General features: G+C 44.8%; 1 protein-coding gene across 1 annotated transcript in view; it reads left to right on the top strand.

Moving 5' to 3' along the window:
- The window catches only part of col9a1c (collagen, type IX, alpha 1c), a 138802-nt gene that overhangs the window by 63877 nt on the left and 51536 nt on the right, over positions 1 to 23389 (top strand). Inside the window, exons 12-22 of the mRNA XM_078217022.1 lie at positions 1465 to 1500; positions 4397 to 4420; positions 6467 to 6520; positions 8780 to 8833; positions 9232 to 9276; positions 14082 to 14138; positions 15592 to 15645; positions 17187 to 17240; positions 18370 to 18423; positions 21550 to 21603; positions 22669 to 22722. Coding sequence (XP_078073148.1) covers positions 1465 to 1500; positions 4397 to 4420; positions 6467 to 6520; positions 8780 to 8833; positions 9232 to 9276; positions 14082 to 14138; positions 15592 to 15645; positions 17187 to 17240; positions 18370 to 18423; positions 21550 to 21603; positions 22669 to 22722 — 540 coding nt within the window. The remainder of the gene's footprint in view (positions 1 to 1464; positions 1501 to 4396; positions 4421 to 6466; positions 6521 to 8779; positions 8834 to 9231; positions 9277 to 14081; positions 14139 to 15591; positions 15646 to 17186; positions 17241 to 18369; positions 18424 to 21549; positions 21604 to 22668; positions 22723 to 23389) is intronic.

The raw sequence follows: 23389 nt of genomic DNA, 5'->3' as shown, positions 1-23389 counted from the left end.
ATCTGTTCTTAGGCGTTTTAGTGCCCTAATGGATTTCTGGGTTCTCATTCAAACCTCACTATGAATGGAAAACTGGAAATGCTGGAAAATCTCAGTCAGTCTGACAGCATCTGTGGAGAGGGAACAGAGCTAACGCTTTGAGTCTGGAAGACCCCTTCATCCGAGCTGTTTCCTGCTTTGTTTCAGACTCCAGCATCCATAGTAATTCGCTTTCATCTCATTATGAATGCTTGGCTGAATGCCTAGAAATCTGTTGAAACACATGAGCCCCAGAAAATAAATGTATTCATAGCTCTGGCTCTCCAATATACACCAGCAATTCTGCAGTGTTTGTTTACACAAAAGTAAGAGTCTTCAAGTGCTTGCAGTGTTTGTTATTGAAACATCAAAGGATCTAGATGATTGACACTTTTATTGGGTTGTAGTAAAATTAAATTTGGAAAATGGAAAGTTATAAATTAATGACACTTTTTTAACACATTGCTTAATCACTATAGAGTTCATTGGTTCTGCATTGTGTATAGTAGGCGAATGGGTTGGAAGTGCCAGAGCTTGGCATCGGAGTCATGAATGGCCATAGGGGTTCTTTGGGGGGTATATCTTGGCATGGAGATCATGAGAGCCATAAGGTGTTTTTGGGTGGGCATCCCTTGACTGGCAGGCAAGAGAGATTATAGGTGGTGGTGAAGAGTATGTACCTTGGCATGGGGGCATATGGAGCCGCAGAGTGTGGATGGGCATATCTTGTCATGGGGGAGCACAAACGGCCATAAGGGGTGAGTTGGGTGGTGTACCTTGGCGTACAGGGTGTGAATAAGACATTTTAAACTTACCTTTCAAAAGTTGACCTCATGGTAGGTGCTGTGAGCAATGATTTTGGAAAGCTGCCCGGCTCTGTGGAAATTGTAAAGGATCAGGACTTTCCTATCCCAGTAATGGAGCCGGCCAAATCAGCAGTGCAGGGTACAGACTTGCTACTTGAACCAGCCCACATGCTTGAAAGCCTATGTGGAGTCTGCACGTTCTCCCCGTGTCTGCGTGGGTTTCCTCCGGGTGCTCCGGTTTCCTCCCACAGTCTGAAAGACGTGTTGGTTAGGTGCATTGGCCTTGCTAAATTCTCCCTCAGTGTACCCGAACAGGCACTGGAATGTGGCGACTAGGGAATTTTCACAGTAACTTTATTGCAGTGTTAATCTAAGTCTACTTGTGACACTAATACGTAAATAAACTTAAACTAAAGGGCTCTTGAGATATACCAATTCAGTGAAAATTCAGCCCTGTGATTCGTGTTAGGTTGCTCTATCAAGCATGATACCAGCAGTAACATTTGAGTGGCTCCTTTATCCTAAATCAGCCAGAGGAAAAATATGAGTCAACAATTGTTTTATTGGGTAAACTGACGGGATTTGCATGAGTGTGATCTGTAATGTATAATAAAATATGTTTATAATTTTTTGTTTGAAGGGACCTCCTGGCATCCCTGGTCCAGAAGGTCCACCAGTAAGTATTAACCTTTGTAATGTTATTTTGGATTGAAGGCTTTTGCAATTGTTTTGACTGTACACAGCTGAGGGCCTAAGTGAGATGATTTAACTGAAGGTTTACGAGCAGTGACTGACGTTTCTAGTTAACATTAAAAAGAAAGAGATACCATGTAATTTGTATTCTGCCAAAGCACTTTAGAAGCTGGCATAGCCCAGGAATTGTTTATGTGCTGTTGGACTTACACAAGTCTATGTTCCCTCTATTTTTTTTGAGAACAAAAATGGATTGCTGGACCCATTTTACCTGCCTTTTTACTATATCCCTAATTTATTTCCATGACAGCAATTTGTATTTAAATAATGCTGTTATCTCCTAGTGATCAAGCAGAAATGATCTGTGAGATAAACATAGAGACTGGAATTTTACCCCCCCCCCCCCCCCCCCCCCCCCGGCCTGCCATGGGAAGGGGCAAACCATGGGAAGGTCCCTTGATCTCGGGTGGGATTTTACAGTTTTGGGACAAGCGAGGCCACAAGATCCCTCCGAGAGACATTTGAATGCCTTGTCAAAGAAGTGGGGGGCGAGTCTCCCAAAAAAATTCCAAGTGCCAAATTCGTGAAAACTGGAGTAACTTCCATCGATTTTTTTCGTGGGATTTTCAGATTGAATCTCCCATACTCTGAGCATTTGCAGAGTACCCGAGCGAAATTCACACTGAAAGTCAGCGGGCGTGGCCTATTCCCGCTGGAGAGTCCGGTAGCATAGCGCTGAGTGGGCCACTGTGCATGCGCCGATCTGTCAGAGCGGAGATCGGTGCATGAGCAGTGGCCCCGCACTGCCAGCTCCTGATTGCTAGCCAGCTCAATCGCTGGCTAACCCCGCGACCCTTGCATCGCTGCCCCACCGAGCTCCCCCACCCTCCAATCGCTGGCCTCCTGGAAATCTCCGGGCCAGCCTCGATGTCTCCTCCACCAACGCGCCCCCCCCCCCCCCCCCCCCCCCCCCCCGCCCTCCCCACTATCGCCATCCCTATCATCCCAACCCTCACTCCCGGTGTTCCCGCCCCCTCCTGATCCCTTCACCTCACCTGGATGGCCAGCCCCGATCACCTCCTTCCCTCCCTCCACCACTGATCCTGAATGCAGAGTGGCAGTGGGAACCCCCCACACCCGCCGATTGACCCCCCACTGCCCGATGCCCAGTGCACAGTGCCAAGGTGCCCCTTAGATATTGCCACTTTGCCCCTTGGGCAGTGCCAGGGAGCCAAGCTGACTCTGCCAGCCTGGACTTGCCCAGGGAGTACTGGGGATGCCTCAATGGCCTCTGTTCACTCCAGTGGGGTCAGCCCATTCCCCGTTAGTGGGGAGCAGGAGTAAACCCTGCTGGAGTGAACTACTCCTGGCGGGTGGTGATGGGGGGGGGGGGGAGATGCTAGCGGACCCGGAGACTTCAGTCCTTCGCCTGCTAATGACATTCAAATTCATTTTTCACTCGATTCTTCACTTTGAAACTGTCCAACATGTAACCATCAAACTGTGCGTGCTGCCATAGAAGGAACGGGTGAGACTGAGGAGCTTTGACAACAGCCAATTTTCCCCAAAATCTTTTTTTAAAATTCATCAGTGGGACATGGATGTCACTGGCTGGTCAGCATTTATTGCCCATTGCTAGTTGCCCTTGAATTGAGTGACATGCTAGGCCATTTCACAGGCCAGTTGAGAGTCAAGCACATTGCTGTGGCTCTGGTGTCACATGTAGGCCAGACCTGGTAAGGACAGCAGAGCTCCTTCCCTAGAGGACATTAGTGAACCAGATCGGTTTTTCCAACAATCGACAATGATTTCACAGTCATCAGTAGATTCTTAATTCCAGATATTTTTTTGAATTGAATTTAAATTCAAATTCCATGGCGGGATTCGAACCTGGGTTCCCAGAACATTAGCTGAGTTTCTGGATTAATAGTCCAGCAATAATACCATTAGGCCATCGCCTCTCCTGCTGAATCCTGCTCTACTGACAGTGTCAAAATGCCTGAGTGAGTTCTCTAAGAGTAAGATAAAGAGGTACACCATGTTCTCTTGTAGCTGCCGTACAGAGAAGATCATGCTGCAGCTTTATAGGACCCTGGTTAGACCCCACTTGGAGTACTGCGCGCAGTTCTGGTCACCTCATTACAGGAAAGATGTTGAAGCCATTGAAAGGGTGCAGAGGAGATTTACAAGGATGTTGCCTGGATTGGGGGGCATGCCTTATGAGGATAGGTTGAGGGAGCTTGGTCTCTTCTCCCTGGAGAGACGAAGGATGAGAGGTGACCTGATAGAGGTTTACAAGATGTTGAGAGGTCTGGATAGGGTAGACTCTCAGAGGCTATTTCCAAGGGCTGAAATGGTTGCTACGAGAGGACACAGGTTTAAGGTGCTGGGGGGTAGGTACAGAGGAGATGTCAGGGGTAAGTTTTTCACTCAGAGGGTGGTGGGTGAGTGGAATCGGTTGACGTCGGTGGTGGTGGAGGCAAACTCGTTGGGGTCTTTTAAGAGACTTCTGGATGAGTACATGGGATTTAATGGGATTGAGGGCTATAGATAGGCCTAGAGGTAGGGATATGATCAGCGCAACTTGTGGGCCGAAGGGCCTGTTTGTGCTGTGGCTTTCTATGTTCTATGTCCACAGTAGATCTATCATCATGGAAACCGCACTGTGCTTCCAGATACACTCGGCCTCACCCTATCAACAATTAAGTTGTGAATTTTTTGTCTGAACATAATCATCTGACTATATCTAAAGAAGTCACCAGACAGTACATTAGCACTCTGTATGCTTGACTACATTTCAAATATTTCTGACAATGCAATTGAACATTTGGTTATAAAAAATTATGCTTAACAAAGCCTTTCCTCTTTGTTTTCAACAGGGACCTGCAAAAGTTGGACTCCCGGTAAGGAAATAAGTCCTATATGTCAGATTAATTAATTAACCTTGACATGATTTGCATAGAGATTAAGGAGTGAATCTAAGATCCCAGACTACTAGCAAGGGATCATAAGGACCTGATGAGTTGGGAATATTGGAGCTTCAGTGTCATAACTGTTACCCCCTCCTTCGATTGCAGTGGGAAAGCGAATTGTGGAATCATTCTGGCGAGATTGAAGAGTGTTGCATGAACCACATGGCTTCATGCAAATTGATTTGCAGGTCCAGCAACCAATAAATATTGGTAGATAGGAACTAGAGGATCATTTCGACCACCCTTAGTGGATGGGTTCGGGTCACTTGTCAGATTTACGCTCTGCCCGATTTTAGTCTTGATTGTCTTCAGGCGAGGTGTAAATCTTTGAAATTCTCTATTCCATAGTGTTTTGAATGCCCAGCGATTCACTGTATTTAAGGCTGTGATCAATTGATTTTTATAATCTAAGGGAATCAGGGATATAAGAATGAGATGGGAAAGTGGAGTTCGGGCTGAAGATCAGCCATCATCTCATTGAATGGAGGAGCAGACTTGATGGAACTTATAGCTTTCCACTGTTCTGAATTCTTGTGATTGTTTGTCCTTGAAGAAGGTGATCAAATTGAACCCACTTGTTTCCAGGTTTGGTTAAAATGATCCCCTACAATGTCTGCAAGTGTGCAGTAATAATGTTGGGTTTCAGAGGAAACCGTTGGATCCAGTCTGTGTGAACAATTAAACTGAGTTTAATGCAGAGGTTAACATTTGGAGGATTAGAAGTGTATTGAATTCTGCGGCATTGTAATTATAAGACCATAAGATATAGGAGCAGGATTAGGCCATTTGACTCATCGAGTCTGCTCTACCATTCAATCGTGGTTGATAACTTTCTCAACCCCATTCTCCCGCCTTTTTCCCGTAACCTTTGATCACCTTGCAAATCAAGAAGCTATCTATATCTATCTTAAATATACTCAAGACCCGGCTTCCACAGCCTTCTGTGGCAATGAATTCCATAGATTCACCACCCTCTGGCTGAAGAAATTCCTCCTCATTTCAGTTCTAAAGGGTCATTCCTTTATTGTGAGGTTGTGCCCTCAGATCCTAGTCTCACTTACTAATAGAAACATCTTTCCCATGTCCATGCTATCTAGGCCTTTCAGTATTCTGTAAGTTTCAATGAGATCCCCCCCATCCTTCTAAACTCCATCGAGTACAGACCCAGAGTCCTCAAATACTCCTCAGACGACAAACATTTCATTCCTGGTAGCTATAGTTTTTTAATTTGTTCATTCCCAATGCGATGTCAGACAACCTGCATCATGCGGTCTTGCGGGTCATGAGAGTTTAAAAATTACATCTGAATACCACTTGATTCTTCCGTCCCATAATTTTCTGACGGAAATTTGTAAGACCACAGAATTTGATTCCCACCCCCCCTGTCCCCCCAAGGTGAGTTTGGAGTTTGAGGGGGTTGCATTTAATTAGGTGGGAGGGTGCAGGGTGTGGAGATGTTCCACTGCCTTCCATCCTCTGCCCTGATTAAGGCTTGTGGATGGCCTTCCTGCCTGGCCTGCAATTGAGGCCCTTAAACGGGAAATTAAGACCGAACTCAGGACCTATCCTGCCAATGTTGGTATTGAACCAATGGTGGTTGGGGCAGTTAAGAGGTGGGGAACCTGGAAAACGAACCCTGGCGTGAGGGCTTTTTGGATGTCCATCGTTGTCAGGCACTCTCACCTGATTGAGGCAACTGACATTGGGTACGGTTGCCGGGGTGGGTCCTTGATTCTGGGGAAGGCCCGTTGCTGGCCATTTGAATGGCTGACATTTAATACGATGGGTCTTCATGAAAGAGCATAATGTGGGAAATACTTGAGTGAGACCTTTGTTGTCTGGACTAAATACTGCGCTATGGAATGGAGACAAGCCATTTACTTCACAGCTCTTTCAACATCTCTTTAATCTGAAGGAATTCACAAAATGTTTCTCAATTATGATGCTCTCATTGTTTGCCATCTTCTCAATTTGCAGGGACCACCTGGTGAACATGGATTCACTGGAGAACCTGGCCTTCCGGGAAAGCCTGTAAGCAGATAACTTTGAATAATTCCTAATTATATTAGCATTATTTATGGGCTGTAGAGAATGGAATTGGACTGTTAAGGAGTCAGAGAGCCAGTTTTGCAAGTTTACTTGATTATCAGAGTGATAAGTCTAGGTCCAGTGGATACATTGAGCAAATTAGAGATGGGAGCAGAAAGTGTCCTTTGAGTGACATTTAAAAGATGGAACAGTTTGAAGAGAGTTTCATCATGCAAGAGCAAAAATGATGAAAGCCTTTGGAAAACCACAAAGGCATCTCTGAACCAGGAGCAGCATTTGCCAAAACTGAGGGGCAGAAGATTAAGAAGAAACTGAAACAGATTAAGGTTGCAGTTGTGAGACTGTGTACAAGTGGTGGAGCAGCTGACCTTAAGAGGTGGTGCTGCATGAAGTGATTGCGATGTGGTTGAACTTCTATACCACTCTCAACAGGCCAACATCATAAAATAATTTCACAGCACCAGGCTAACGTCCAACAGGTTTATTTGGAATCACAAGCTGTCGGAGCGCTGCTTCTTCATCAGGAGCAGTGCTCCGAAAGCTTGTGATTCCAAATAAACCTGTTGGATTTTAACCTGGTGTTGTCAGGCTTCTTCCTGTGCCCACCCTGGTCCAACGCCAACATCTCCATATCATGGCTACCATTGACACCACAGACTCACCCGATGAAGGAACAACGCTCCAAAAGCTTGTGATTCCAAATAAACCTGTTGGACTTTAACCTGGTGTGAGACTTCTCCAGTCCAATGCATCTCCACATCATAAAATAATTTGTAATGGCATGACAGTTCTTAATTATTTCTAAACAATCACTAAAAATTAACTTTACAAGTCTAGAGTCTCATTCCTTCAGATTTCTGGAGATTGTTTTTAAAATTGTTTTCTTTTCAACTCTTTTATTTCTCTCTCTTTTGATTCAGTCTTCCAATGTTATCTCTTTATTTCATTTCCTAACACAATTTTACTGTGAATGAAATCTTCCAATGTTCACTTCCTGCTGCTACCTGTGGTCTGCACAGCTTTCTTCACATTGCAGCTCACAGTGCTGTCTGCTCCAGGGAATCAACATAGTGATGCAATGTAAACAGATTTTTCCTCCTCTGCTGCCTTTCACATGAGATGTTCGACCAAGGTCCTTTCTGCCCTCTCAGTTAGATAGAAAAGCTCCCATGGCATGTTTCAAAGCGGAGCAGTGGAGTCTCCCCTCAATCAACAGCGCACAGACAGATGATCTGGTCATTCTCACTTGCTGAGCTTGGTGTGCACAAGTTGTTGCCTATATTTTCTCCACAACAGTGATGACTTCACTTCAAAAGTAATTCATTGGGTGTAAAATGCTGTGGGTCATTCTGAGGTCACAAAAGCCACTCTCAAATTGTCAGATTGTCTGTGTGGAGCTTGCACGTTCTCCCCGTGTCTGCGTGAGTTTCCTCCGGGTGCTCCGGATTCCTCCCATAGTCCAAAGATGTGCAGGTTAGGATGATTGGCCATACTAAATTGCCCCTTCGTGTCAGGGGGACCAGCAGGGTAAATACGTGAGGTTATGGGGATGGGGCCTGAGTGGAATTGTTGTTGGTGCAGGCTCTATGGGCCGAATGGCCTCCTTCTGTACTGTTGGGATTCTATGACATTGTCAGTCTTTTTCTTTCCTTTTTTTGGTACATTTTGTAATCGTCCAGAGATTATCACGGGTATTTTTTCCAATTGCATTTTCTTTTACCTTCTAGTTTGATTTTTGTTGTTCAATTATTAAAGACCACAGAAGTGGCTTATCACTGTATATAGTTTGGGCAGTAACCACATGACTTGAATTTGATTGTTTGGGGCGGCACGGTGGCACAGTGGTTAGCACTGTTGCCTCTCAGAGCCAGGGACCCAAGTTCGATTCCCGGCTTGGGTCACTATCTGTGCGGAGTTTGCATGTTCTCCTCGTTTCTGCGTGAGTTTCCTCCGGGTGCTCTGGTTTCCTCCCACTGCCCAAAGATGTGCGGGTTAGGTAGATTGGCCATGTTAAATTGACCCTTAGTGTTCAGGGGGACTAGCTAGGGTAAATGCATTGGGTTATGGGGATAGGGCCTGGGTGGGATTGTGGTCGGTGCAGACTCGATGGGCCGAATAGCCCCCTTCTGCACTGTAGGATTCTCTGATTCAATTCTATGAATATATCCATTCTTGGTAAACTCCAGAATGTTGACTGTGGCAATATAGAATCAGAGCTTTGTGTTTTATTTTAAATGTTAGGGTGGCCTTGGACCAAAAGGAGCACCTGGCATGGCTGGACCTCCAGGACCTGAGGTACGTTCAGTGTTATCTTTTCCATGTTTCTTTCTGTAGGTATTTCCATTGGCAGTTACCTGAAACACACATTTGTCATTAATTGTATGGTGGTTCCATTTGGAAGGCTCCCAAATGGAGGTACAATTTTTAACTGAGAAATATACATTAACCTTTTTGTGTGAGCTGGATCTCAAATGTACGGCTCCCAAAAACCTGACCCCCCACCCCCTCATCCCCCATCCATCCTCTCACTACCCAAATGCATCCATTACACCCACTTGAGCGAGGTGCAAAAAGATCAGTGAGGTTCATGGATCCAATCTGCAGTAGAAATAAAATTGCAGAAAATAATTTGATTGCTAACTAAGCTTCAGTTTTTGCAAATTGTTAAATGCTGTTTCTTTCCTTTGCCTAAGGGCCCACCTGGTCTTCCAGGAGCAGATGGGCGTGGAGATATTGAGGTAAGTGTACAGGTTATTGAAAGATGAACATCTATGCAGATAGTTTTCAGTCTGTCAGTCACCTTGATACTTTAGGCACCCAATTGCAATGCTGTGTACGAGGGCAGCAGGGTGGCACAGTGGTTAGCACTGCTGCCTCACAGTGCCAGGATTCAATTCCTGGCCTTGGGTCACTGTCTGTGTGGAGTTTGCACATCCCCCCGTGTCTGCATGGGTTTCCTCCGGGTGCTCCAGTTTCCTCCCACAGTTCAAGGATGTGCAGGTTAGGTTGATTGGCCATGCTAAATTGCCCCTTAGAGTCAGGGGAACTAACGGGGTAAATATTTGGGGTTATGGGGAGAGCGCCTGGGTGGGATTGTTGTTGGTGCAGGCTCAATGATCCGAACGGCCTCCTTTTGCATTGCAGGGATTCTATGATCATCATTTACTTAATTTAGGGCATAATTTTCAATACTTTTGTCACAGGAAATGGGTCGCACATGTCCTCCTGGATTGGTTTTGGGCCTGAATCCTCGATCCTGACCAACATTTACCTTTGCTGCCATGTTTGTGATGGCGTGGATAATATATCTGCTAAATATGAACACTTACCTTAGTTTGGAGACCCATGACCATGGTGATAGATTTCCACATGTAACTGATAACTGCCTGACCAGGAAGAAATTCAAACCAAAGGGAAGACATGAAATTCATAGCCTGCACCTGAAGGAGCATGACTGGAGTGACCCAACAGATCAATAGAGCGATGCCCTAGCAGAGAGAGTTATCCACAGACAGCGTGATCCACTGACAATGTCAGGATCCAACTGGCCAACAGAGTGGTCCACTAACAAACAGAATGATGAACTGATAGTGGCAGTGATTTACTGAGAAAGACAGATACACTCACCAATGAAATAATGCAACAGAGCAATAGAGTAATCTGCTGACAAATTGAGTGATCTACTGACAGATAGAAATTCTGGTGAGATCCTCCATCAAATCAGAGTTGGAGATGTGTTTTTAAAAATGAACAGTTTAAGTGAAACTAGAAAAGTTAATCAGAACATGCCCGGGAAATGTAATTTTAAAATTTGAACTCAGCTGAAGAGAATTTCAAAGAATAAAGAAAATTACAGCACAGGAACAGTCCCTTCGGCCCTCCAAGCCTGCACCGATCAGGCTGCCCGACTGAACTAAAACCCCCTACGCTTCCGGGGACCACATCCCTCTATTCCCATCCTATTCATAGTAAGTAGTCTCACAACACCAGGTTAAAGTCCAATGGGTTTATTTGGTACCATGAGCTTTCAGAGCGTTGCCCCTTCATCAGATGAGTGCCTTAGGCCCATCAGGCACTCACCTAATGAAGAAGTGGCGCTCCAAAAGCTCGTGCTACCAAATAAACCTGTTGGACTTTAACCTGGTGTTGTGAGATTACTTACTGTGCCTACCGCAGTCCAACGCCAGCATCTCCACATCATGGCATCCTATTCATGTATTTGTCAAGACGCCCCTTAAAAGTTACTATCGTGTCTGCTTCCACTACCTCCCCTGGCAGCAAATTCTAGGCACCCACCACCCTCTGTGTAAAAAACTTGCACAAAGGATCAGGACTGTGTGGAGATTCGTGCCCGTAATGCCATTGGCGGGGAGTCAAATGGAGATATTTGAAAAGGGCTGGAAACTTATTTAAGAAGCCAGGATGTTTTGTGATATGAAGAAAGGTAGTCAAAGTGGTTTTAAGTAGAGCTCAAGCGTTCAACGTTGTCCTGACTTTTAACAGCATGAAGTGCCTATTTCTTCAGTCACAGAGGTCAGAACTACTAGATAGTCCTGGGGTGAGTGTGGTTAGCACAAGACCATTAGAAAAGTGCAAATGAGATAGGACAGGCATCACCACTTCCCATGTCTGTTTTCCTGTAACTACACCCATTGAACACCTCAGAACGCTCCACATTCAACCTGTTTAACTGATGGAAATTAGCTGGTTATTTGCTTCCATTTATGCAAAGGGAGCTGTTGCTATTATGTATACTGAATCCAATTACCTTTGCCAACGCTCTCATACTTTCACTTGTCAAACGAAAGAAGGAGAATTCAACTTTGGAGATGACCAAATTGTAGAAAATGGACAAGTGGGATGAATGCAGCTGCTTTCCTCGTTTGGATTGGGCTTTTAGTAAGGCGGTCAGGATGGCAGGTGGTGTGGTCGGGGTGGTGTGGGGGGTGGGGTGGAGAGCTGTGGTGAGGGCTGGCAATGCTGCATTTTGAGGAAGTGAATCGAGGTAGAGGTTGAAAACAAGACCACGTTATTTATTGGTTAGATCATGCTTCTTTCAGTTGAATTACTCTTTTGGCCAATTAGATCACTCTATGTGCCAGTGGACTGCTCTACTAATCAGTGGACCACTCTCTTGATCAGTAGTCTACTGACACAGAGTGATCCACTGACACAGGGTGATCCACTGATCAATAGGACAGTCCACTGATCAATAGAGCGATCCACTGAATAATAGAATGATCCATTGACACAGAGTGATCCACAGATACAGAGTGATCCACTGACCAATAGAATGGTCCACTGATCAATAGAACGATCCACTGAAGAGTAGAATGATCCACTGCTTAATATATCAGTGGATTGATCAGTGGATTGCTCTGTGTTAGTGGATCATTCTATTGGTCAGTTGGATCATTCTGTTGGCTGGTGGACCACTCTATCTGTCAGATGGTCACTGCTTGTCAGATGAATTAATTGACTGGTCAGTGATTCACTCTGTGACTCACTGTCTATGAATCAATCTATCTGCCAGTGGATCACTAGGTTTGTTAGTGCGAGTTGCCCAATTGTCAGTTGGATCAATCGATTGCCCTGGTAAAAGTTTTTCCACAAACAACATCACAAAGGAACAGATTATCTGGGTGTTATCACACTGCTTCTTGTAGAAATTTGCTAAGCAATAATTGGCTGCTGCATGTTTGAAATCACAAGAGTGACAACAGATTGAAAATACATAATTAGCTGTAAAGAGCTTTCATCACAAAACATCTGATATAAATCCAGAATCAATTTATCTGTCATTGAATCACACTATTGATCAGTTGAATCACTATTTGTCAGTTTGATCACCCTGTTCGGCAGATGAACACTCTGTCAGTGGATTACTCTGTTTGTCAGTCTGCTGGTGAGCAGATTTCTTTATCTGTCCATAAATCACTTTATCAGTAAATCACCCTATCAGTGGATTACTCCAATTGTTCAGTCTGTCAGTTGGATCACAATGTGTTAGCAATTCATTCCATTGATAGTGAATCATTCTCTCTGTCAGTGGATGACTCTATTTGTCTTCAGATCACTCTACTGCTCTCATAAAAATCATAGAAACCCTGCAGTCCAGAAAGAGGCCTTTCGGCCCATCGAGTCTGCACCGACCACAATCCCACCCAGGCCCTACCCCCATATTCCTACTCTGTTGGATTATTTTGTTGGGGAGTGTCTCTCTCTTTCTCAACAAATCACTGGGCTCCATTTTACCATTTTGATTTTCGGCTGGGCGGAATTGAAACTGGGAGAGTTTCAGATCCGACTTTTGGACCCGTTCTCAGGCACCCCCACACGCACTCTGCCTGAAAAAATATCAGCGACTCCAAATCATGCTGCACAAGCCTGTGGGTGGGGCTTAATGCGCCCAAAACCCTGCAGCTCCGATCGGTGCCTCTAATTGCGCATGCGCAGAAAAATAGATGATAGAATGCTGCTCCCCTGCCACATCCCTCCCAGGCCAGATAATGCCTCCCCCTGGCCTCCACAGACATTGCCCGACCCTCCCAACATTACTGACCCCTTTATCCCCCCACCTCCCCTCCACCCAGAATGATTGCAGGCCCTTCCCCCTTCCCCTCCACTGATCTCAGGCAGAGTAGCAGCGGACCCACCTTCCTCTCCCCCACCCCCACCGATCTCAAGCAGAGAGTCATCGGACGCTTGGCACTTACCCCCTCACTAACTGGAGCGCCGGAATTGGACGTATATGGAGCATGTCTGTTTTGCGCTGATTCTGGATGGGCAAACGTGGTGGTAAAGGGGCAAGTGCTGGTAAAGTTGGGCGTGCAGCCTATTAAGTCAATTTAAATGCATGCAAATGCATTTAAATGGCTGTTGCGCCCGTTTCGGGTGCGTTCCCGATCGCGGCCATTTTCGGGCCTTGGTAAAGGGGGAACTGGTGCGGAGGTGGGCGCGGATCACGCTACTCGCCTCATGCCTGACTTTACCAAATTTTTGCGCCTGAAAACGGGCGCAACGTGATGGTAAAATCGGGCCCTCTGTCTCTGTCAGTTCATTGCTCCATTTGTTAGTGGATCACTCTGTTGGTCAATTAGATCACTGTACTGATCAACTGGATCACTCCTGGTCAGTTGGATAACTATTGATCAACTGGATCACTCTGTTGGTCAGTTGATGACTCGAGTGGAGTGAATCACTTTACCTGTCAATGTATTACTCCATTAGTCCGCTGAATCACTCTGTCAGTTGGATCCTGACATTGTCAGTGGATCATGTTGTTGGTGGATAACTCTCTCTACGAGGGCATCACACGATTGATTTGTTGGGTCATTCTATTTTGTAAATTGATAAAGAGGATGGGGATTGGGTAATGTCCACCTGTTGAAATGGTTTATAAGACAAGGGAATTTAGTTCTTGTACCTTCCCTCTGTGAGAGATAAATTGCTCACTCGAACAATCATTTTTTCATTTTAATTCCTTTACTCTGATGTTATCTTTGTGCAACATAACTAAGAGAACCTTTCTTCTATTTCTCAGTGTAAAATATCCTGTCCTCCAGGCCCTCCTGGACCCCCTGGCCTACTAGGGTTTAAGGTAAACAATTTATTTACGTTGTGCTACTCCAACTTATATCATTGCAATTATTGTGGTCTTTTGGCTGCTGTAGGTGCCCTGAAACCTGCCACATAAGAAAGCGTGCTACACTGAAGGTCAAATGAATTGCCTCTGTCCATAGCCCATTAACAATCTATCCTATCATAAAACCTTCATCAACTATTTGAGGCCTTGAGGGAAGGTTCTGTTTCTTGGTTCTGTCAGAGTGAGGTTTATTGGATAGGGCACAGGAAGACGTATTGTTCTTCTCTGAGTAGTGCCATGAAACCTCTACTACCCACTAGAATGGGCCTCAGTTTAATGACCATCCTCTTAGAGTGGTCTCTCACTTCTGCACTGACCTGGCAACCCTAAATTATATTCACAGTTCTTCGAGAAGATCTGAAGTCAGAGAATACTGCCAACTGAACCAAGCTGACATTTAAAGGCCAGTTTTGTTGTGTTGGCTGATTTTAATTTTGCTTTCTTAATTCAAGGGTTTTTCACTCTGTGGTGTGAGGGTATTGAAAGTCAAATTTTATGAGGCATCTGTTTTGTCGCTTGCACACACTTTGATGGAACTAGCGTGGGATAGTGGCAAAGTGGTTAGCACTGCTGCTTCACAGCACCAGGTTCAATTCCCGGCTTGGGTCACTGTCTGTGCGGAGTCCAAGTTCTCCCTGTGTCTGCGGGGGTTTCCTCCGGGTGCTCCAGTTTCCTCCCACAGTCCAAAAGACATGCTGGTTAGGTGCATTGATGGTGCTAAATTCTCCCTCAGTGTACCCGAACAGGCGCCGGAATGCGGCAACTGGGGGATTTTCACAGTAACTTAATTGCAGTGTTAATGTAAGCCTACTTGTGACACTAATAAGTAAGTAAATAAACTCCTATACCTCGGTTGTCATCATGGTCCCATCAAAGAGTGCCACTCTTGAAGCACCGTAAGAAGTCTCACACACCAGGTTGAAGTCCAACAGGTTTATTTGGAACCACGAGCTTTCAGAGCACTGCTCCTTCATGAAGGAGCAGCGCTCTGAAAGCTTCTGATTCCAAATAAACCTGTTGGACTTTAATCTGGTGTTGTGAGACTTCATGAAGGAGCAGTGCTCCGGCAACTCGTGATTCCAAATAAACTGGTTGGACTTTAACCTGGTGTTGTTAGACTTATTACTGTGCCCACCCCACTTCAATGCCGGCATCTCCACCTTAAAACTCTTGAAGAACATCATCGTGGCAAAGAAATGACGCCAATTGTCCCTCCAGTTTTTGTGGAGCAAAGTCTGATTGCTGCTATTGCAAGAGTACATCTGACGCTGAGCGCTCAGACATGAGGTTAATCAACCCTGTGATTTTCCATCAATGATCTCTAGTTTGGATCCCCATCCCCAGGCTCATGTGTCTTGAGCCTGCTCCAGAATAGTGATTCTTAAACTAATTACTTTTCTTCTTCTAGGGCCATAAAGGTCAAAAAGGTACAGCTGGAGAGGCTGGGAAGGAGGGTCCAAAGGTATGTAAACAAAGTCGAATTCTATACCATATGTTCCTCCAAATTAGAGAAAAGATGTAAAATATTCAGTTACTTGTATATCAGGATGAGAAAAGGCCCATATTCGCTCTCCCTGCTGCTTACTCGAATCAAATCTCAGCATCACTAGCCTCTGTGACAGGAGACTGAGACAATTGATGTGCCTTCACCTCTATCCGGGGTGAGCTCTTCGAACTCAGCACAGGCCACTCTGTAACTGATTAAGATAGTGAGTGGCTGAGGAATAATAATCCTCAATGTCCCAGGTTTTATCTGATCTTTGCTGAGTCAGTCAGTCTCAGTTGGAGTGCATGCAGTACTGCAGATAACAGTGCTGATCCTGTGTAATGATAGAGAAAGGCAAACCAGACCCTGTGCTGCTCATCGCTACAAATCACCTTATGCTTTAACATTGAGGGCAAAATTTTCTTGTCCCACGCACCATGGGAATCGTAGGGGGCGGTGGGGAGGGGCTGACCGTGCAAAGGTCCGTCGACCTCGGGTGGGATTTTCCAGTTCTGGGGCAAGTGCGGCTGGAAAATCTCACCTTGAGACAGCAGTAGCATGATGGGCTGAATGGCCTCTTTTTGTACTGGAAACATCTGTGAATTCACATAGAAGGGGTGAGCAGGCCCGAGAATTATTATAGTATTACCCTCTGGTGAAAAAGCCTCCCAATACGAAGTGTTCTGCCTCATCCATAAGGAAAAGCAGCTGGGAGTGAGATATGGAAAGATATTTGGCCCTTGTGCAACTATCTTACAAAAGGAAGGTAACATTCAGTGGAGCAAGTTGTTTGGAACAGTGTTGACCAGAGGAAGCAGAGAACGAAATGGGCACCTTCCTGATCCAAATGGCTGGGTCACACACCATTTCCAAATCAGGCTTCCAGGGTGGGATTTTCTGGCCGCGCTCACCCCAAGTCCAGGAAATTCCACCCAACGTCAACGGACCTTTGCATTGTCCATGTCCCTCCCGCTACAATTCCTGATGGGTGGGACGAGAAAATTCCACAACTAATTTCAGGTTTCTGATGAATGTTACGTTCATCAAAGTGAGGGTTTTATCTCCTTATTCAGGAGTGAAATTCTTTCTGAGTTTAAGAATCCAGTGTTCACATTAAATACCACAAAGTCGGATCTGTCCTGGAAGTGTGATATCCCTGGCTGGGGAATCAAGAACACGGGGATACTCAGTATAAGAGGCTGATCATTTAAAGAACAAGGAACAATGCAGCGCAGGAACAGGAAGAGAAGAAATTTCTCCACTCAAAGGATTATGAACCTTTGGAATCCACAATCCCAGAGGCTTGAGGATTCTTCATCATTGAATATATTTAAGGCTGAGATAGAGAGATAAACACTCAGGGAATCGAGGGATATTGGGAATGGGCAGGAAAGTGGAGTTTAAGTGGGAGTTCAGCCATTATCGTATTGAGGTTGGAACAAGCTTGAAGGAGCAGAAGTTCTAATCCTGCTCCTATCTCTTCCATTCTTAATTCATGTTATTGCTTCTAAACACAGGGGAATCGTGGTTTTCCTGGGCCACAAGGTGTTGGAGGAGCTCCTGGAAGTGAGGTATGTATGTGGTATCATCTACTAATGTGCCCCTCAGTCTTCAGAGACCTATGGAAAAACATAGGTCCCTATGTCCCACAGAACTTCCAAGCATCATGCCATCATACTTCAACTATATAAAATACTAATGTACAGCGAGGCAGAAGCAAGCACATATTGGATGGTAATAAATGTGAGAGATCTCCATGGAACTGAAGGCCTAACTATTTGGGCACTCAAAAGAGCTGTTCTGTAAGTTGAAGTCAGAAATGGCATCATCTAGAAGAGGCGTCAGTGAATAAGTCATAGAATCAAAGAATCCTACAGTGCAGAAGGAGGCCATTCGGCCCATTGAGTCTGCACCAACCACAATCCCACCCACGGCCTACCCCCATAAACCCATGCATTTACCATAGCTAGTCTCCCTGACATTAAGGGTCAATTTAGCATGGCTAATCCATCTAACTCACAAATCTTTGGATCGTGGGAGGAAACCAGAGCACCCAGAGAAAGCCCACGCTGACATGGAAAGAATGTGCAGACTCCATGCAGACAGTGACCCAAGCCGGAAATCAAACCCAGGTCCCTGGTGCTGTGAGGCAGCAATGCTAACCACTGTGCCATCATGCAACCTACCCAATGGACTTGAATTATTTGTCTGCTCAGTTTGCACCAAGTGGGTAGGGTTAAAATAAACCCTTGAGCAGGGAATAAAGTTCACAGATGCTCCTTTTGCATCCATTGGAGAGTTCAGGGACAGCATTGTCAACTCAACGGAGTATATTGTCCTATCAGTCCAGCGGACCTCATGGCTGCTGAGAATAGAGGGCCAATCTTGTCCTCTTGTTCATCTTTGACTGCTGACCTTCAGAGTTTGTATATCAATATCAGAGCGGCATGAGGCTGCACCAATTTCACATCAACTGTTCCACCCAGGTGTGTCCCTATTACAGGAATGGGTTGAATCGAAGTACTAAAATGATTCTGTTCCCAGAATGTGGAATGGGATCAGTGGCTTTCGAGGAATGAGTAGAAGTCTCACAGCCACCGCACTTTCCCCAGCGGATTTGTAATCGCAGAATTTTGGGCCTTTTGCTTTTCAACCCATAGTAGTTTTTATTTCATTCCGAGATTTTATTGTATCCTATAGGGCTCTCGAGGACCTAGAGGTTTTCCTGGTGCATCCGGTGTGAAGGGAAGCAAAGTGAGTGGCATTCTTTTTAAATATTTTGCTTTGTGCTGTTTACTATCTCTGTGGTCCTTCCATCATTTCTGTGCTGCCTTCAACAACATTCATAATTCATACTCCTGCTCTCTGTTTCAGCCACACAGAATGACCCCCGAGCTAAGCTTTTTCACTGGCTCCAATATTGCCTTCTTCAGGCTGCACAGCACTGCTCACTTTTGTCCCTATCTCTTGATCACTACTGCGGAAATTCAAATTGCCTCTCCATCATTGCATGGGTTGACATTGCCCCTCACCAACCTCCTGGCCTCCATGCTCGAGAAACTTCCAGTGAATTCAGAGCACCGTCATAAGGCAGTACTCTTGCAGAAGGTTCCACAATCCATCATCTCTATGACCCAGCAAAGTGACTTCCTCAGTTTTCATCCTTTTCCTTAAATCCTCCAGGATTCTGCCTCATCGGAGGCATGTCGACCTCGTCTCATCCTGTGCTTGCTTCTTGGGAGGGTGACCATTCACTCACTGCATCCCTGCATACTGGAAAACTCTCTTGAAAATTGTGGATTTTTTCCCATCCATTTTCTTTAGTTATAAGTGGGATAAAAAGTTTGCCCTGAGGTCAACCCAGCTTGAGTCACAAAATGTGACAGCATCACGGAGTCACATATCTTCATTTTAAGATTCACTGCTCTAAACAGGGCAGCAAATCAACAGGTCTTGTGAAAGCCAGTACTAACTAGCACATTGTAAAATTGTTAATAAATCCTACTCTTAATGCATTCTTTCCATTGACTCTATTCACCCATTGACTCCATCTACACTTCCTGCTGCCTCAGGAAAGCAGCCACCATAATCAAGAACCCCAGGCACGAAAACACGTACCAATCGACTCAAGAACAGCTTCTTCCCTGCTGTCATCAGACTTTTGAATGGTCCTATCACATATTAAGCTGATCTTTCTCTACACCCCATCAGTAACTGCAACATTATATTCTGCACCCTCTCCTTTCTTTCTCCCGTGTGCACTCTATAAATGGTATGTTTTGTCTGTATAGCACGCAAGAAAAAATACTTTTCACTGCATCCCAATACATGTGACAATAATAATTCAATTCAATGCTTTCCCACTGCTTCAAAACCTTGGAACTCCTTACTGTCCTCAACTTTCAAACTGAGGCCTTTTTAAAGCAAAGCTAATCATTAATTTTCCCGACTTGCAGCCTACTCTTTTTTTAAATGCTTAGTGATGTTCTTCATATAGGCTTCTCAAGTTGAAAAAAGTACGACATTTTGAGCACATCCTATGTGGACAGATGCTTCCCTCTAATCTTTGAGGGAATTGTGTCTGAAATATTTTCTCTGGTCGTTGTCATATCAATGATTTCAAGCTGTGTATTTTGATAACATTCTTGATACACTGACTGATTCAAATTATTATACCAGCCAGCAGGCAATGTGCATTCACTGCATAGGCCAGGGGATTGTTATGTTCTTATGTGATGGGAATATCACCTAACTATCTCGATGATGTGTTTCAGATGATGCTGCCAAGTAAGTTGGTATGTGTCGTAGATTTCAACTTGGGTCATAAGCTAGGCGTGCAGAAGCTTGGCTCCCCTACCTGCTCAGTACTGTTACTTGTGCACAAGTGGTGAGGTCCAAGTAGCCCTGAATATCATAGACTCCCTAAAGTACAGAAGGAGGCCATTCAGTCCATCGAGCACATCTTTGGACTGTGGGAGGAAACCGGAGCACCTGGAGGAAATCCACGCAGACACGTGGAGAACTGTGCAACTCCACACGGACAGTGACCCGAGACCGGAATCGAACCCAGCTACCTGGTGCTGTGAGGCAGCAGTGCTCACCACTGTGTCACCCCCACCATGCTGTCCCTAATATAGGAGATAGGTCCTTGTAGGCTGGTGGGGGGTGTGGCATGGGTATGTAGGAGTGTAGCAGTGATTGGGGAGAGCATGTCCTCAGGGAGGGATGATGGAATCGGTACCGAGAGGAGAGGTGCAATCGGCAGGAGAGCCTCGGGGAGCAGGACTGAAGGTCAGCGGCTACATCTTGAGAAAGAGAGATTGGAGGGAGGGAGAGTACACGGAGACTGAGCTGCAGCACGGTGGCAATGTGGTTAGCACTGCTGCCTCAGAACCAGGGACCCGGATTCGATTCCTGCCTTGGGTCACTGTGAGTGCAGATTCAGCACGTTCTCCCCGTGTCTGCATGGGCTTCCTCTGGATGCTCCAGTTTCCTCACACAGTCCGAAAGACCTGATGGTCAGGTGCATTGGCCGTGCTAAATTTTCCCTCAATGTACCTAAACAGGAGCCCGAGTGTGACGACTAGGGGATTTTCACAGTAACTTCAATGCAGTGTTAATGTAAGCCTACTTGTGACACTAATAAATAAACTTTAAGCAGGTTAAACAAAAGTTACAGTGGGGACCTAAAATATGCTTTCAGCCCTTTAGCTGAATATGCAAGTTAGCTTTCCCCACTTCAGGTGTAGGTAAAGGATGCGTCTTCTTGCTGTCATCCTACATAGGGAATGGTTCAGTTCCTGCCCATCGTTTTGAAGACACAAGAGGCCATATGGTGCTAAAAAAAAATAACAGTATGTGACTCAACTTCCAGGCCTCCAAGCCAAATCTGTATGGCAGACGTAAGATGAAAGAAATACCTGGGTGTTAAATTATCCGGAACTGCTAATTGCTAATTACTTTTACTCTAATTAAAAGATGTTTGAACTCAACCCTTTTGCTCATTACCATTGTTTTATTGTGATGTCCCATGGTTTGCTCAGGAACCTTTCGGCGACAGTTGAGCTTTAGTTGGGTGTGATTTGCAGTGAGAATTACATAGTCAGTTACAGTCGAGATAAAAATTCCTGAATTAAAATAGTCTTTATTCATTCAGTAATTTGAGCTTTTAATACAGCCTTGATATACAGCTATTTAAGGTTCTCTCATAATGCGTAATTTGTCCTTTATATGGCACATCACAACATGGAACATACATTTAAACTCACTACTATAAAGCATCCCATAATAGAAGAGGATCCTAGTTTGTTTGCAGTGTTCATGAGGGAAATGTACTGTATAATACTTCTCAAAAATTAAAGTAGTTTTTTTTCCATTCAGGGAACTCCAGGATTTAATGGCTTGCCAGGTCCTCCAGGACAAACTGGGCCCACTGTAAGTAATCCATAATGATTTGCTCGTTTAGCTTCAAGGTATAGTGATCCATATTTCAATTTTTCTGTAGCTAATTCAGAGATTAGAACCATGAGAAAACATGAATCAAGGAAAGGCCATCCAGACCCTTGAGTCTGCTCCTTTCAACCTAGGTTTCAAATCTATAACATATTGTGTATTCTCAGTAATTTAGCACTAGTATTAACTGAATCAACAGATGAGACAGTGGATAGCTTGCATCCACTGAATGGGCTGACCATATGGAGTATATAGAGTTAGGTTGCAAATCAGCCATAATGTAGTTGAATGTTGGCAAAATAGGTTTAACGGGCTAAATGGCTTACTCCCATTCCTGCGTTTAGGCCAAATGAAGAGCTACTTTACTCCACCTCACCGGTTTCATACAATAAATTCAGATGCATATCTGGTTCTTTGGTCTATTGGACCCATCCCTACAATGCAAATGTCTCCTTGAGCAGGCAGATTCTAGCTTGGCATAGGCATGTGGGACAAGTAAATGAAATTCAGTTTCTTGCCCATCCAAAGACCAGCTGACAATAATGCCACTGGGGTGACTGGGGGAGAAGGGGGAGGAGGGGTGGTGGGAGGTGAGTCTAGATTATGTGCTCGAGTCTTAATATGGGAGGATAAAACTGCAGCACATTCAGATCCATAGGTGAGAGTGATGCTAACTCAAGACAGGCTGGCATTCAGGGATGATAGTCAGTGACTTAGCAGTTTGGCTGACTGATCTTGGACCATATATTAGTGAATAGTTTGGACGATCTGTGACCATGAAACCAACTCTCATGCAGGGAATTATCACCCTCCCTTCACTTGCTGACCGAGGCAAATAGTGATATTTTTCAAAGAAATAGATCATTATATGATGATAGCCAGTGAAAAGGTCGCAAACTAAATGGAAACCATGGCTGTTTTACATGCTATACTCAAGCATTTTTGTCACATTGTAAGGTTATACTGGTCAGTTATCACGCCTCCTGCTGATAAATAACAACTTTAAGTCTCAAAAAAAATATCATCAATCAGTCTTCTCTATTTTAGGGGCCAGAGGGTCCAAGAGGTGCAAATGGTGAACCAGGCATCAAAGGTGCAAAAGTAAGTTTCTGTTCATCTCTTTTTTGGCATCTGAATCAATGCTAGCATACAAATGTGTAATATTCTCTGCAGTAATAACTGAATAATTTATCAGTGACGGTAGATTTTCTGGAGAATAGTGAATACCTGGGGAGTGACTACAAAGCAGCAACAAAACTGACCTTCAAAGGTCAAAGTAAAGACTTGATTGTAAAAGAAAATATTGCCACTCTCCTGGTGGGCATTGATATGTACCTGGATACAATTCCAGCTCTTCTCCAAGATCTTGCCTTTGTTCACCTATGTGTATTGCTGAACCAATAGGGGAGGTGATGACCTAGTGATATTATCACTAGACTATTACTCCAGAAACTCAGCTAATATTCTGGGGATCCAGATTTGAATGCCGGCCGTGGCAGATGGTGGAATTTGAATTCAATAAAAATATCTGGAAATAAGAATCTACTGATGGACCATGAAACCATTGTCGATTGTCAGAAAACCCCATCTGGTTCACTAATGTCCTTTAGGGAAGAAATCTGCTGTCCTTACCTGGTCTGGCCTACATGTGACTCCAGAGCCACAGCAATGTGGTTGACTCTCAACTGCCCTCTAAACGAGGGCAGCTAGGGATGGGCAATGAATGCTGGCCTGCCAGCGACAACAATGTCCCACGAATGTTTAACAA

Source organism: Mustelus asterias, chromosome 7 (genome assembly GCF_964213995.1).
Source record: "Mustelus asterias chromosome 7, sMusAst1.hap1.1, whole genome shotgun sequence".
NCBI classification, from domain to species: Eukaryota; Metazoa; Chordata; class Chondrichthyes; order Carcharhiniformes; family Triakidae; genus Mustelus; species Mustelus asterias.
Note: the sequence above shows the minus strand (reverse complement) of the source record. Positions and strands in the feature narration are given on the sequence as shown.